The sequence below is a fragment of the Acipenser ruthenus genome, chromosome 4, assembly GCF_902713425.1.
Source record: "Acipenser ruthenus chromosome 4, fAciRut3.2 maternal haplotype, whole genome shotgun sequence".
In the NCBI taxonomy this organism is placed as follows: domain Eukaryota; kingdom Metazoa; phylum Chordata; class Actinopteri; order Acipenseriformes; family Acipenseridae; genus Acipenser; species Acipenser ruthenus.
The window spans coordinates 63,525,722-63,542,241 of NC_081192.1; the positions used below are offsets into that span (position 1 = coordinate 63,525,722).

Here is a 16,520-nt window from a genome sequence, read left to right on the forward strand (position 1 = left end):
GAGGGTCCTTTGGCTGTGGATATTTCTAAATTTTTTAGCTATGTGGTTCAGCACCAGAAACTTAAAGCACAATATAGATTTAGCTGAAATACCATGATCGCTTCCAATTACTGTTTGTAGTTCTTCATCTTGAAAAACTATGCAGTGTTTCTTTTCTAGTTTGATATTGGTTCATATTGTTTCAACCTGCTTCAGTGAAAGAATGCTTAGTGTTTCTGACTCAAAATACTGTATGGTCTCTGTGGGGTCAGAGAATATATAGTACGTACAATTCGGGCAACCCAACCCAAGTACGCTTCCATCTTTTCTGCAAAAGTTAATGTTACGAAACTAGCAAGGAGCATACACTATATCCTGATCCCATACTAGCACCTACAGAAAAGTTGTTTGTTTTTATAAAACAAATTGGTCCTAATAAGGTTCCTCTGAAGGGGCTTCTGGGCAGTGTGAAGGTTAGCACAGCTCTCTCTTGTCTTTTGAAATGCACCCAGTCTATTCCAATAAGAGCAGGGGAAGCAAGAATGCACCGTGACTGAATCTAGAGCTTGTTGTTCATTGTGCTGCTGTCACACAGCAAATTGTGTCCTGGGAGCAGCCTGTCTTTGACAAACAGCAACGTGATTAATGATGTCTGAGGGGGCCTCTTCACTTTCATGTGTTCTTTTAGGATCTACTTTCACATGGTTAGCTAATCAAACACAAGAAGTGTACTGCGCTCATTGACTAGCTCATAATGGCAAATACAGTATTTGAACATGCTCCTCATCCCATTTTGTACAGAAAAAGCCAAGGAAGACTTGTTTGGTAGTTTCCCTTATAAATGCTGTATACATGATAGATCATTAGGAGAGTTTTGGACCTTGAAGAATACTGTGTTCATACAATATATGCAAAATACAACCACAGGATAAGAGGGAAGTTGATGCCAAAACCATGGCAATGCAAACAGGAAAACCATAGTGTTATCCAGATGTGATTTAGCAAAACCAATGAGCGCACATAATTCAGGTACAGAAACAATCAACATTACCCGCGGTGTAACCATATATCGAATCCAAAATTCTCCAAATGGCAGATTAGTTGTTATTCCCATTATATTTAGTAGACATTATCTTTACAATGTACAGTACAATTTCTATAGTTTTCCTGATGAAATGCTAGCTGAGCATGTACAAAACTTTTTGTTTGTTTGTTTTTACAGAGCGAGGCTCCAAGGGGCTTCTTGATCTCACAGAGCTAATAGGAGTCCCACTTCCTCCATCGGTTTCCTTTATCACTGGATTTGAAGGGTTCCCAGCCTACAGTTTTGGACCAGATGCTAACATAGGCCGGCTGACTAAAACACTGATAACTGAGACTTTCTACAGGGATTTTGCTGTCATAATAACCATAAAACCAACCACTAACCGAGGTGGCGTGCTCTTTGCCATTACGGATGCCTTCCAGAAAGTCATTTACCTAGGACTTGCATTGACGCCGGTTGAGGATGACACCCAGAGGATTATAATGTATTACACAGAGCCGGGTTCTTCAAGGTCTCAGCAGGTGGCTTCTTTCAAGGTGGCTGGGATGACAAATAAATGGAACCGTTTTACACTGGGTGTGCAAGACAATGAGATTACTCTGTATATGGACTGTGAGGAATACCACCGGACAACGTTCCAGCGCGCGTCTCGCCCACTGAAGTTCGAATCAAGCTCAGGAATCTTTGTTGGAAATGCAGGAGGAACAGGATTAGAAAAGTTTGTTGTGAGTATACTAATAACTGTTTCCAAGTGTTTGTATATATATATATATATATATATATATATATATATATATATATATATATATATATATATATATAATTTTTTTGTTTGTTTTTTCGTCAAAAGAGATGTTAAATTAACTTTATAGTTACAGACGCTCCCTGACTTACGCAATTGTTCCGTTCCAGAAAGCCTTGCGTAACCCGAATTTTACGTAAGTCGGAAACGTATATATATACTGTACAGTACATACACATATACATATATATATATATATATATATATATACAGTGCCTTGCAAAAGTATTCAGACCCCTGACCAATTCTCTCATATTACTGAATTACAAATGGTACATTGAAATTTTGTTCTGTTTGATATTTTATTTTAAAACACTGGAACTCAAAATCAATTATTGTAAGGTGACATTGGTTTTATGTTGGGAAATATTTTTAAGAAAAATAAAAAACTGAAATCTTGCTTGCATAAGTATTCAACCCCTGTGCTGTGGAAGCTCCCAGTTTACACCGATGAAAGAAATTTCCCAAACGAGGACACATTTACCTTACCATTGGCCTCCACCTGTGAACCATTAAAGTTGCTGTCACATTTTCTGGATAAAAACCCCACTGTTGAAGGATCATTGGTCAGGCTGTGAATCTGAAGGAAAATGAAGACCAAAGAGCATTCTACAGAAGTTAGAGATAAAGTAATACAAATGCATAGATTAGGGAAAGGGTACAAAATAATATCCAAGTGTTTGGATATTCCAGTGAGCACAGTTGGATCAATAATCAGGAAGTGGAAGCTGCATTACACCACCCAGGCACTGCCAAGAAAAGGCCGTCCCTCAAAACTCAGCGCTCAAACAAGAAGGAGACTTGTGAGAGAAGCCACAGAGAGGCCAACAATCACTTTGAAGGAGCTACAGAGTTCAGTGGCTGGGAGGGGAGTAATGGTGCACCAGTCAACCATATCAAGAGCTCTGCATAACACTGGCCTGTATGGAAGGGTGGCAAGAATGAAGCCGTTACTGCCAGAAAGCATGAGAGTGACCCAGCTGCGATGTGGGAAAAGGTTTTGTGGTCAGATGAGACCATTATAGAGCTTTTTGGCCAAAACTCAAAGCGCTATGTGTGGCGCAAACCTAACACTGCCCATGCCTCAAGACACACCATCCCTACAGTGAAGTATGGTGGTGGCAGCATCATGCTGTGGGGATGCTTCTCATCAGCAGGGACTGGGTATCTTGTTAAAATTGAAGGAAGAATGGATGGAGCAAAATACAGGGAAATACTGCAAGAGAACCTACTTCAGTCCGCTAAAAAAACTGAAGCTTGGGAGGAAATTCACCTTTCAGCAGGACAATGATCCCAAGCACAAGGCCAAAGCAACATTGGAGTGGCTCAAGAACAAAAAGGTGAATATCCTACAGTGGCCCAGTCAAAGTCCTGATCTCAATCCCATTGAAAATCTGTGGCACTATTTCAAAATTGCGGTCCACAAGCGTCATCCAACCAACCTGAACAACCTGGAGCAAATCTGCCAAGAAGAATGGGCCAAAATCACTCAGAATGGGCCAAAATCACTCCCCAAAAGACTTAAAGCTGTTATTGCAGCGAAAGGTGGCTCTACAAAATATTAATGTGGGGGGGTTGAATACTTATGCAAGCAAGATATTTCAGTTTTTTTATTTTTCTTAAATATTTCCCAACATAAAACCAACATCACCTTACAATAATTGATTTTGACTTTCAGTGTTTTAAAATAAAATATCAAACAGAATGAAATGTCAATGTACCATTTGTAATTCAGTAATATGAGAGAATTGGTCAGGGGTTTGAATACTTTTGCAAGGCAATATATGCATATATTGTAACCAGCTGCACTCACTCGGGTTCGTTGCCCCTTTAAAAATACGACCCAGAACAACGAAATTGAGTTTTTCCGCGCTGACGCGCTCATTTTTAATGCACACAAAAATAAAGAAAATACAAAACAAAACCTAACTCCTTTTTGGAGCACTTACTATACAGGTAATTTCCCTGACTAACTTGCAGGACGGCTATGCCGTTTACCTGTCACCACAGAACAAACACTAACACGCTTAAAGCACTTACTCTCAGGACTGCTCGGAAGCAGAGCACCTTCCTTCTGCCTCCTTCTACTCAGCAGCCTCGAGCAGACTGACTGCTCTCCTTTTAAACCCCACACCTGGATCTAATTTTCCAATAACGCCCAGGTGCGGATGATAATTAATAATAAAACAATTAAACAATTAAACTAAACAATAAAACAATTAACAAAACAATTAGCAAATTAAATGAAACAATAAAGCAACCAATCCAAACAATTAACAAAAGGTGCATTCTCTCGCAGGGAGGTTTTAACCCCCTCCCTGCTGTCTCTCACAAACCGCTATCTCACACATCCCCCCCCTTGTCTTTACAAGACACAGGCCACGAGACGGCCACCTCCCCCCTTAAAACATAACCACCCACCCTCAAGTCCATCAATGTCCTTTTCCGCCCTTTTCCACGGGCGGACATGAGGGTGGATCGGTCCACATCCCGGCCCCGCCAGGTAAGGACCGCGCACCGGCGACAAGGGGACCCAATGGTTCAACAAGGGCAACCGGAGCGTAGACCAGGGCACTGGGGGATGCATCACTGGGCAGAGATCTTCCCCTGGGAACTGGCGCAGCGATGTCTGCTCACCCAGGGGAAGCGAAGCAGCGAACAGGGGGAGCAACAGCAACATCTGGCAGCAGCCCAGCGACGTCTGGGTGCTCGGGGAGAGCGGAGCAGGGAACCAGGGGCAGAGCTGTGGCTAGTGTTGCAGACTCTTGGGCCCTAGGTCCAGCACAGGGAGGTCCAGGAAGACCGGTAGGGTGTCCAGGAGCAAGGGGTGAGGGACTGGATGCAGCGGTGCCGAATTGGACCGTAGGGGTGGTGGTCGGGGCTGTGGTGGAGGTATGCTTTTCACCTCCTCCCTGGGCTCCGGAAGCGACGGCTCCTCCCCTCTGGGCTCTGGCAGCGGCAGCTCCTCCCCTCTGGGCTCTGGCAGCGGCAGCTCCTCCCCTCTGGGCTCTGGCAGCGGCAGCTCCTCCCCTCTGGGCTCTGGCAGCGGCAGCTCCTCCCCTCTGGGCTCTGGCAGCGGCAGCTTCCATGCCTGGATCAACCGCTCTAGCTCGTTTGGCTCCCGCTTCTGTCTCTTCTGCGGTGCCAACCCCATCTCCATCGCCCACCTCTCGTATCTCGCGGACTGCTCTATTTGAGCAGCAGTATTGCGGTTGATTCTATCTATCAACTCTTCGATGATCTCCATTTCTAGGGTCGTAGGGGCGCCCACACTCTCTGACACCATATGTAACCAGCTGCACTCACTCGGGTTCGTTGCCCCTTTAAAAATACGACCCAGAACAACGAAATTGAGTTTTTCCGCGCTGACGCGCTCATTTTTAATGCACACAAAAATAAAGAAAATACAAAACAAAACCTAACTCCGTTTTGGAGCACTTACTATACAGGTAATTTCCCTGACTAACTTGCAGGACGGCTATGCCGTTTACCTGTCACCACAGAACAAACACTAACACACTTAACAAAGCACTTACTCTCAGGACTGCTCGGAAGCAGAGCACCTTCCTTCTGCCTCCTTCTACTCAGCAGCCTCGAGCAGACTGACTGCTCTCCTTTTAAACCCCGCACCTGGATCTAATTTTCCAATAACGGCCAGGTGCGGATGATAATTAATAATAAAACAATTAAACAATTAAACTAAACAATAAAACAATTAACAAAACAATTAGCAAATTAAATGAAACAATAAAGCAACCAATCCAAACAATTAACAAAAGGTGCATTCTCTTGCAGGGAGGTTTTAACCCCCTCCCTGCTGTCTCTCACAAACCGCTATCTCACTATATATATATATATATATATATATATATATATATATATATATATATATATATATATATATTATTATTATTATTATTATTATTATTATTATTATTATTATTATTATTATCATCATTATTATTATTATTATTTATTTCTTAGCAGACACCCTTATCCAGGGTGACTTACAATTGTTACAAGGTATCACATTATTTTTCCATACAATTACCCATTCATACAGTTGGGTTTTCACTTGAGCAATCTAGGTAAAGTACCTTGCTCAAGGGTACAGCAGCAGTGTCGCCCATCTGGGATTGAACCCACAACCCTCCGGTCAAGAGTCCAAAGCCCTAAATACTACTCCACACTGCTGCCACGTACAGTATATATGTTTTTTTGTATGTGTGGCTATGTAAATGTATGTGTGTACAGTACAGTATGTATGTTTATACAACATGAAAAAAGGAAAATGAAAACATGAAAAAAAATGTCATTCACAAACCAATTACAACAAAAACATTGCATTTACCTTAACCCTATCACTTGGTCGCTTTCCAGTCATGATTTGAATGAAATAATAGGGTGAAATAACAGAAATACTGTATCACTGAAATAACACGATGCTGCGAGTATCTGATCGGAAACAATAAGAACACGAGACTGAGAGGCTGTGAGAGCCCAAAGCCTTCGCTTGTAGGAGATGCTACTGCTGTATTCCTCCGCACCCCACACTACTTTGCATTTCCGTACGCTAAGCAATATTTTCAGCAACTCGAAAATTTTATTTATGCCTTATGGAACTTTTTACGTAAGGTCGAATTTGCGTAAGTCGGATCTTGCATAACCTGGGGAGTGTCTGTATTTCTACTGCACTAATTCTAGAACCTCAGCTATAGGTCTGAAGCTTTTATCAAATTTGTATTGTTCTATTTTTACACGAAAAACAAGCAGTATAAAGGAGCATGTATATATAGCTAAATGTGTGTGTGTGTGTGTGTGTGTGTATATATATATATATATATATATATATATATATATATATATATATATATATATATTCTAATTAAATTCTAATGATTTATTCATACAGCATAACAAAACAACAATAATAACATTCAAGTAACTAGTCAAAGCCACTTTATAGAATTAGCTGTAATAGATTCTCTCAAGATCACTTACCGATAGCTTAAAGCTGTAAAGTTGCATACAATTATGATGAAAACTCAATATATTCAAGAATAGGTTTTGACAGAACTTCAGAATATGAAGTTAGATTTTTTAATCTATAGTGATTGTTTAATGTAGCAGGTTCTAATTAGCCAAAGAAAAAGCTAAGCATTTTATGGCAGGTTGTTAAAACAATGGATGCATTCCAAAGCTGGCATATTAAAATACTTGAAAAGAACATGTTTTACGTGACCAGCCAATTTGCTGTAATACTTTCATTATTTTTTCTTGTTTCTGTAGTATTAAATAAACAATAGCTGTTTCGTAACTATTCAGCAAATGAGCTGCATGACATTTCTCAAATGAACAAACCAGTAAGACAGTATTTTATGATGTTATTAGTTTTAGTAAGTGCTGACAGTGCAGCAGGTTCGTATCAGATACAATATCCTAGAAGAGCAAACATGGCTTTAAAACATTATTAAACCCAATGCCACTGCACCTATTACTGCTAATATCTCATGAACTATTTAAGATGGCAACTTCAAATGTTCAGTGTTATGGAAACTCCTCTGGAAAATAATGGCTCCTTTCACTTTGACTTGTGACCTAAGATGGATGACATATTGGGGTCACGTATTTTTTTTCACTGCTACATTGCTAACTTCTGGCTATATGAGTGGTACAGACTACATGCTTTGACATAGAGTCTTTGTAGCTAGTACACCGTTCTAGTCCTTGATTCTGTCAATAAAGTTCCATTACAGGTGGTGTCCAGTGAAAATTAACTGTTTCAGTGCCACGTTTTTTAGCAAACCATTCAATCTGATATGGCATATCCCTTATGCTGTGCTACAGCTGGTGCTTTGTTTTTTTTCTCAGAAACTTCCATTTCTAGTTTTTCTTCATTTACAAACAATTACAGTGAGTGACTGTGGCAAAGTGGATGCAGGTGCAGAGGTGATGCAGTGCGGTAAAGAAACAGACAGAGATTTGTAATCCTGTTTGGAAAGACTTTATTTCTTTTTTATCCAGGTCTGGTGACCAAAACAATAATCCCCCGGCAATACACAACAATGTGTACGGCACGGGGTAGACAATAACGGGATTACAGTCCCAAATGATGAACATGATATCCGCCCCACAATAATTCTAACACGGTCACCAGTCCTGGGTGCGTGCAGCAGTGCTCGTGGTGGGTGATACAAGTTTATTTAGTGACATTGATGAAGTGATGTTCCGGCTTAGTGCTGGCCCTCTGCGACAGCTCCGGAAACATGTTTAGCCGTCTAGTCATCTAACAAACAAAGACAATTACAAACAAACAAAACACAACACTCACAATTTCTCACAGGGTCTCTCACAGTCCTTCTCGGTTCTATTCAAAACAAACCAATGCGAAGGAACAGATTACGATTCTCCGTCCCCTTTTATGCTGTCACACATGACCCCTTGGTAAACGAGTGCAATCGCCTCTCCAATCTGCGACTGCCATGTCGTTTCCCCCCTTACAGGCTGGCCGACTTCCCTTGAACCCTGGGAAAGAACTTTCAGACCAGCCCGTCCAAGGAACTCTGTTCTCGCTGCTTAGTGCCCTCACAGGTTGGGAGGGAGATTTACAACCAAGAATCATTGTATTTCTGTCACAGTGACACTGAGGTGAAGTTTCACTACCCTCAGTATGTTGTGGGGGAGCCTCTCTTTTCTAGCAGCAACGTGTGCCTAAAAGCTGTCTGGTGTTTTAAGGGCTTTAGTCCGCTGTCTTGGTTCGAACAGCCTCTTGATTTAATATCTATTTTTTGTTAATCTCTAGCCAACCGTACAGTGTTTGGAATGCAACTCCATGATGTCTATGCAACAGGCTTGGTTCTGATCGGATTTGTTGTCTTCCAACGTTTTCAGACATTTCATCTTCAGTTTCTGGCAGCGTCATTTTTCTATGAATACAGAATTAAGTTCTAGTATATTAATCACCTATTTAATTGCCTAAATCAAAGTCTATAAGGACTTCCTAATGATCTTTACCCGCAACTGCAGGTCTGTAAATTTCATTATTATAGTATGTCAAAACTTGGAGCTGTATGGAGGCTACATTTAATAAATGGCACAGCATTTTTCCACTAGAGGTTTTTCTTTGACCAGAGTTTTATACACAAAGAAATGTGGACACATTTCATGGTTGCCACACAGTAGGGTATGTAAGTGAACTGCCAGAAGTGTAAGCCTTGTTACTTGTCATGAAAAATGTTGGGCTGCCATGCTGCCAAGCAGTGCGGGACTAGCAAAACAAGCAGCAGGTAGCTGGGGCACCTTAACCCATTTTCTGTGTATGTGCCAAGAGCTGAAAAGTTGTGGTTGAAAAGGGCTGTTAAGATGTTACGAGCTCACCAGTGTACTGCAAGACCAAGCTTTCACAGTCACATAGAAATGAGCTGATTAGAGGCTAGGAACAGCTCCAAGAAATACATTCAGGTTAAACTCTATTGACAAATACAGCTATGGCCAAAAATTTAGCATCACCTAGAGTTTTAGGATTGAGACATAATTAAAACAAAAACTATATGAACATAATTTATATCTTTTATTTAACATCAGGCAATCGAAGAAACTACAAAATGATATCGCAAAAGGAATAAGTTAGGCATAATACAATATTTCATGTTAGTTTTTGAAATGTCACATTTTTCAATTTTTGTCAGTTTTTTGTTAAGTATATGGAAAACTACAAGCGGTATGTCATTCAATATGTTAACATAACATTATTGAGCAGGTTTCATTTGAAAACATTTGTTAATTCTATAAGGTGATGTAAAACATTTGGTCATAGCTGTACATCTTCGAAGTACTCCGGATTGTTTGTGTCATTCGGTTGTATTGGTCATTCAATTGTATTCATCTGTATACTGTATACTGAGTGAGATTCCAGGCAGCTCCGTTTTGTTTGACTTTCATATTGCACAGAGAAGGCAGAGCAATGGGAATGCCAATGGTTCTTCATGGCATATCACTGTGTAACAGTAATGGAAAAGGGGTGTGCAGTGAGGTTTATTTCTGTAATGGGTATGCGCTGTAGTTCATGTCAGTAAAACTAAACATTGTCATTTTGTTTCTTTTTAGGGGTCAATACAGCAGCTGTTAATAAAACCTGATCCAAGAGCTGCAGAAGAGCAATGTGAAGATGACGACCCTTATGTAAGTAAAAATTTACTAAAATAAAAGTACAGTTGTCCCGCGTTATACCACCCCCCTTTATAATGCCACCCTCGCATACCGCCAGCTATTCTCTCTGAACAAATGTCATCAATATAAAACAGTGCTATTTGTACCCGTTATATCGCCACCCGCTGTCCGCCATCCGCCAACTTCCCAAGCCAAGCAAACGTAAATATAAGCATTGTAGTTTCCCTCATTGTAGCGCCAGTGAAATAATCATGGTCAATTAACACAACAACGTTATGCAGTTTTACCTTTGACTCGCTTTCCTAATTCGTTGTTAACTGAACGTTCATACCAATGTCATCAACACTCCCGCTCCCAAAGCATAATAGAAAGTACAAAATGGCGAGTCGACCCTACATTGAACACCAAAAAGAAAAAAATGTGCATGTATGCATCTGAAAATAATAATGGATAAAAAATTTAATGGATAAAAACAAATGGCTTACCTTGATGGAACGGGTTAATTTGTTTAACCTGAAAAAGGCTTGACACAGTCTAAAATAAGTGACTTTTATAAACCATAATAAATTTTTTTTTTTTTTTTTAAAGTACGGTAAGAGGTTTGTTTATTTACGTGCAAGTTTTGCAAACATGAAGTCTGACTTAAACTAAAGTATCAGTTTTGTAAACAGCAGAATAGTTTTTTATTTTTACTTTTCTTTTAAAAAAAAGTGTATGCCTGTATATAGTCAATGTTTTTTTGTTTTTTTTCTTAACTGCTTAAAAAAGAATGCTGTTGAGCTTAAATTGCTTTGTGAAATAAATAGATGGCATCATTCAATGGGGGATTCGACAGGCTTACAGTTGTGCCATACAGATGGGAAAAGATGATAAAACGTCACTAGTATACCTACTGTTGTGTTAAGAACTAGTACTGTAGTTTTAAAAAAGTTTAATGTTTTATTAAAATGGCCTGGAGATACTATAATTGTATAACTAAAAAAATAAAACGTTTGAATTGATTGCAAACATAGAAGTTTTTTGGTTTTTTTTTACCCTCACTAAGCACCCTCGCTTATTGCCCGTTTTTGCCCATGGCCCTTACCAGGCGGTATAAAAAGAGTTGACTGTAACTCCTGTCTGTTTTTATACAAATAAATGGGCTGTTCTGGAGAGCCTGTGATCACTATGTAACACAATTTTTGTTCCTGGGTAGTAAGTGTTATTTCCTAATTGCTTATGCCTCAAAAGTATAGAAAATGGCTATTATTCCCCACAAACTTTGCTTTTTTGACCAGGACAGTGATATTTTGAAATGTACTTATTTCCAATGAGAAAACGGGCGAATTTGTGTCTTTTTGTTCACATAAAGTCAGAAAAAAACAACATATGAATCCAAATTAACATGTATACTACAACAGATTTAGAAGTGAGTAGTTTTTCGAGATTTACGATTATACTGTAAATCACTTTTACGAATCAGCCCCCAAATGTAGTCTCCCATCATGTTCTCGTTATACTGTCCTTGGTAGCGGTGTTCAAAGTCCAGTATATCCTGGTGGAAGCGCTCGCCTTGCTCCTCCGAGTACGCTCCCATGTTCTCCTTGAATTTATCAAGATGAGCATCAAGGATATGGACTTTGAGGGACATCCTACAGCCCATTGTGCCATAGTTCTTCACCAGAGTCTCAACCAGCTCCACATAGTTTTCGGCCTTGTGATTGCCCAGGAAGCCCCCAACCACTGCAACAAAGCTGTTCCAAGCCGCTTTCTCCTTACTAGTGAGCTTCTTGGGGAATTCATTGCACTCCAGGATCTTCTTTATGTGTGGTCCGACAAAGACACCGGCTTCGACCTTTGCCTCAGACAGCTTAGGGAAGAAGTCTTGAAGGTACTTGAAGGCTGCCGACTCCTTATCTAGAGCTCTGACAAATTGTTTCATAAGGCCCAATTTGATGTGCAGTGGTGGCATCAGCACCTTCCGGGGGTCCACCAGTGGCTCCCACTTGACGTTGTTCCTCCCCACAGAGAACTCGGTCCGCTGTGGCCAGTCCTGCCTGTGGCCAGTCCTGCCTGTGGTAGTGCGCCTTGGTGTCCCTGCTGTCCCAAAGGCAAAGATAGCAGGGAAACTTGGTAAAACCGTCTTGGAGACCCATCAGGAATGCCACCATTTTGAAGTCTCCTATGACCTTGATGCCATCTCAGAAAAATGCAGATATGTATCCACTTAGGCAGCTGGAACTAAACTGAACTGGTGGGCTTAAGGCCCCTGTATTTGTACTACTATTTATATTACTGGAAAGTTCTAGAAAGTTCTAGTCACTGTCCTGGTCACAAAAGCAAAGTTTGTGGGGAATAATAGCCATTTTCTATACTTTTGAGGCATAAGCAATTAGGAAATAACACTTAATACCCAGGAACAAAAAAAAAAAAAAAAATTGTTACACAGTGTTATTTTCAGATAGTCCTCTCACAATGTACCATTGCTCCCTCTAGTGGTAAGTTGCAGCACTTTATTAACTTTTATTGCATTTGTATTGCCAACTTGATCCCTTTTCACAGATCTTTAGAGGAACTGGATTTTGTAGCAAAGAAAATATTGATGTTCATTTTATTTTAACATTTTCAGTCATTTCAGCCTTTTACAGTTTGTATTTAATTTGAATTACAAAGCAACTGTCATTTCTGTACATTTTTGTCTTTACTCTGAAGAGCAATTTGCACTGTTCTATGTCACTGTAAAATGTCATTGTTAATTTAAAAGTTTATTATGTTTCCAACAATTCCTTTCATTAATGAAATGGTGCAAATGGCAGTTAAGTGGCAAGACCAAATAAATTCATCACCTTTATTATAAGTTCAGTGTTTATCAAATTGAATGAAGTCACGTCAGCCCTGGCAAACCCTGGATGCTGCTTCTAATAAAAGTTTTTACGATTCCCCCTCAAGTGAGGGACAGAGCTGGAACAATTAGCATCTACGTAGTACTGCTTAATCTAAAGCATATGCAGTGCACTGCGTGTTGGGATGTGCACTAGAATGAGAATGGCATATTTAAGTAAACAGTATATTGTAAACCCAGCCAGACAAAACTCATAATTGTCCACTATGCCATTAACCAAGACAAAAAAAAAACACAATTAAGATCACCATGTGTGTTTCTGTCTTGTTCAGTCTATAGGGATGGGGTGTACAATACCATACTGTATACTGTAGTGTCGTGCCAAAATGTCTCTGCAGTGCATAAAAAAGATTTAATTGCGTAATTTAGGCATAAATTGATTTTAAATGTTGGTTGTACAGTAATAACACATTGTTTTCTCAATATGTGTATGTACTGTATAATCTTTTATTTTTATTTTTTAGTCTGTATTAATAATTGGTCATCATGGTTAGTTAAAAAAAAAAAAGGCTACAGTATGTATCGGTAGTAAATGAAAAGAAATGGGCTGTGTTTCAATTCAGGCATCTGGAGCAGGAAGTGGGGACGGTACCCATGAAGAACAGGACACTGTGGACGAAGCCAAAAAGCGCGTTGAACAAGTTGAATATAATCCATCCCTAGTAAGTAGAAAGCAAATAACCATTACATTTCAACAGGTTACCTGAGCGTGTCTGTATCGCTGTATGAACAGCATCTCTCCAGGTACTGTATAAGAAAGGAAATCAGGCATGTTATGTGTTCAAAGTACCTCCATTGCCTGCTATTTTGGTCTAGTTAAATATCAGACTCATTGAAATTCTATGATAACATTGATTTTGGTTGCTGGGTTGTCTAATAAATTAAAGGTTGAGAAAATTGAACAGAGAAGCTTGTAAATGCTTTATTGTAGCCTACTTATTTGCATTCTACTCAACTACGAAAGAAAGTCACAACCTTTTTTTTTTTTTACCCGTTACTTGTTTGCAGAAGCGTTAGATTCAGGATTTTTGTAACAAGTTCCCACAGCCCACTTTTAGGTGGAAACAAAGGGACATTGTAATCATTTCTTGGAAGCAGCAGCATGTTCTGAATTGTATTATGCTAAACCACATTTAAATGATTCCAATAAATTGCTAGCATCAGCACAACATGCAATACCTTACATAACTATCGGTGTGCATTTCACTGAAAGGAAATCTGCCCAATTCCAATGCAAACAGGAGCTCTTATAAAAAACATGTTAACAGACAGTAAAGAAAAAAAAATACAATTTATAATCAGATCACATTAATGGCTTTTACGTTTATTAACAAAGTCAGCTAGAAACATGAACAATATATACCTCCTGTGCTCCCATTTGTTTAAAAGGAAAGGTGTGTTTCCTATCACTTTTATGGGCTTAATACTTACTGTATTTAGTATGATCTTTTTTAAAGCATAATCACACATGCATGTGCCAATTTATTAGAAGCCACCGATCCCTGAACTCCCCTGTTGGATGGTGTGGTCTGACATATGAAATCATAGTGAAACACAGAGGCATGGTAAACATGGTAACAAGCAAGGTCAATCATGGTAAACTATGGTAAAGGATAGACTAATCGTTTACCATAGAAAACTTTTGTAAGTGTCTGTCTGAGGAGCACACAAGGCTGCTGCGTAGGCCTGTTTTATATCCATGTATTTCATCATTCTGGGAGTTCCACTAGCACAGTCACAACCACAGAACAGTCTGTGAAGTCATGGAGCAGGGTGCATGTTGACTGAAACTTAGGAACATCAGATGGATTCAACCCTCTAACTTCCTGGAACCCCCTTGGTAATCAACAAAAACATAAAAAAGGCTTATGATTGATTTGGTATTTAAAGCTGGTTTGTGTATAACTATATCATATGTTTTGAAACAACATCTTACAGATTTCTTAAAATATTTATAAAAGTTTATCACAATATGTTTGCATATTTATTTTTTCAGTTTTGCCATGCGTTTCCTGTGGTTATACTTATATTTACCATAGTTTATCCTGGTTTGTCGTGTTTTTAAATATGCTTTACAATGCTTACTTATGTTTTACCATACTTTCACTGTGCTTTATTACACTTTGCTATGCTTTTACTAGGGGAAACGTTTATACAGGTTGTTTTATTCATTGATTTTATGTACGGTAATATTCACAGCCTGGTGAAAGCTTAGGCAGGCCAGTCCAAGCTCCTCCAACAGAAGCGCCATATAGTGAAGAAACAGAAGACTTCTCAGGGCACCGACCTTCAACCATCCCTCTAGAGCAACACAGCGAGGACATTACATTTAGTGAAGAAAGGGGTAATTCTACTGCACTTCATTTTTAGTTCAGTGCTGTCAATAGGATGTACAGGTGTAACTGGGGGAAGGTTTGCATTGAGGTTATTAGGAATTGCTCTGATAAACGCTTTGAAAAAATATAAACTGCAGTGCCAATGAAAAAGAAACTGCCTTGGATTAGCTGCACTTTAAGCAACAATTAAATGTATCTTCAGATACAGTAACTGTACTAATATTCCAGACACTTTTGCAGCGCATTTAAATGGCATTATTGTGTAGTTTGCTGTGTTTTCACCACAGTGTACTACAGCTGTTTTTAATACTGCCTGGAAATGTGTCGAAATCCGTATTACAGTAAAGTGACCACTTAGCAAAACATAAACCTAGTCAGATATTAATCTCAATTATATTTATAAGGGGTTTAAATACCATTATTTGACTTCTGGATCTATGAGGAGGAAGCTGGATGACAGCTGTAACAAATGTGTGTTCTTTGCTAATCTGTATCTATTTACATATTATTCAGAGATTAACAGCTTTCCAAACAGTGTTATGCACAGTACAATTGCATACATCTCTGATATACAGATGGCCCATATGCAAAAGGCATGGAATAGTCATGGAGAATTACATAATTAAGGCAATCTCCGGTGGAATGTGAATTGAGAGAGTCCAAGAAAATCACAAGCCAACACATGTGAGGCAGAACTTGTGCCAGAGAATGATTCGGAAAAAAAGAACACTCTCAAGAGCATCTGACTGACGGGAGACTTTATCAATAGTGTCTGTTGTACACAGTATAGAACAGTGCCATGTAATGGTTTCAATTTCCATTTAATAAGAAAGCCTTTGTGGCACTTTTGACTGTGGACTAAACAGGTTTTTGAAATAAACTTCTAAGGACATCTACAGAATAATAAAACTAAAATCAAACTTGGAATCTCCTGGGAACCCAAGAGTGTCCCAGAACCAATTATTTTATTTTTGGAGAGGCCTGTGCTAGTGTAAATGTGTTGGAGGAACATTTTTAAAACAAGTTATGGAGACTATCAGGATATGGAGACGTTTTTACATGTACTTGCTGTGGATGTAGGTTATGGTGATTTACTTTTTCATGATACTGATAGAGCTCCTTTACAGATGTGGAGGGATATGTTTATTATATTACTGACGTGCAGAACTTATTCAGCACCACTAGGTGGCATAATAATATTGTTGCATCGTTGTAAGGAAATTATAATTGTTTAAAGAAATGTCACAGCTTTTCAAATCAATTGTCAGTTGCTATATCATTTTCTATGTTCAAATGGTATATTTATTA

The 16,520-nt window shown here is 39.2% G+C and overlaps 1 protein-coding gene across 5 annotated transcripts in view; it reads left to right on the plus strand.

The window, feature by feature from the left end:
* Positions 1-16,520, plus strand: part of LOC117400366 (collagen alpha-1(XV) chain-like) — a 101,730-nt gene that overhangs the window by 39,328 nt on the left and 45,882 nt on the right. For all 5 annotated transcript variants that reach the window (XM_059022646.1, XM_059022642.1, XM_059022645.1 and 2 more), the window contains 4 exons: positions 1,202-1,749; positions 9,933-10,007; positions 13,440-13,538; positions 15,076-15,220. In XM_059022646.1, the coding sequence (XP_058878629.1) occupies positions 1,202-1,749; positions 9,933-10,007; positions 13,440-13,538; positions 15,076-15,220 (867 nt within the window). The remainder of the gene's footprint in view (positions 1-1,201; positions 1,750-9,932; positions 10,008-13,439; positions 13,539-15,075; positions 15,221-16,520) is intronic.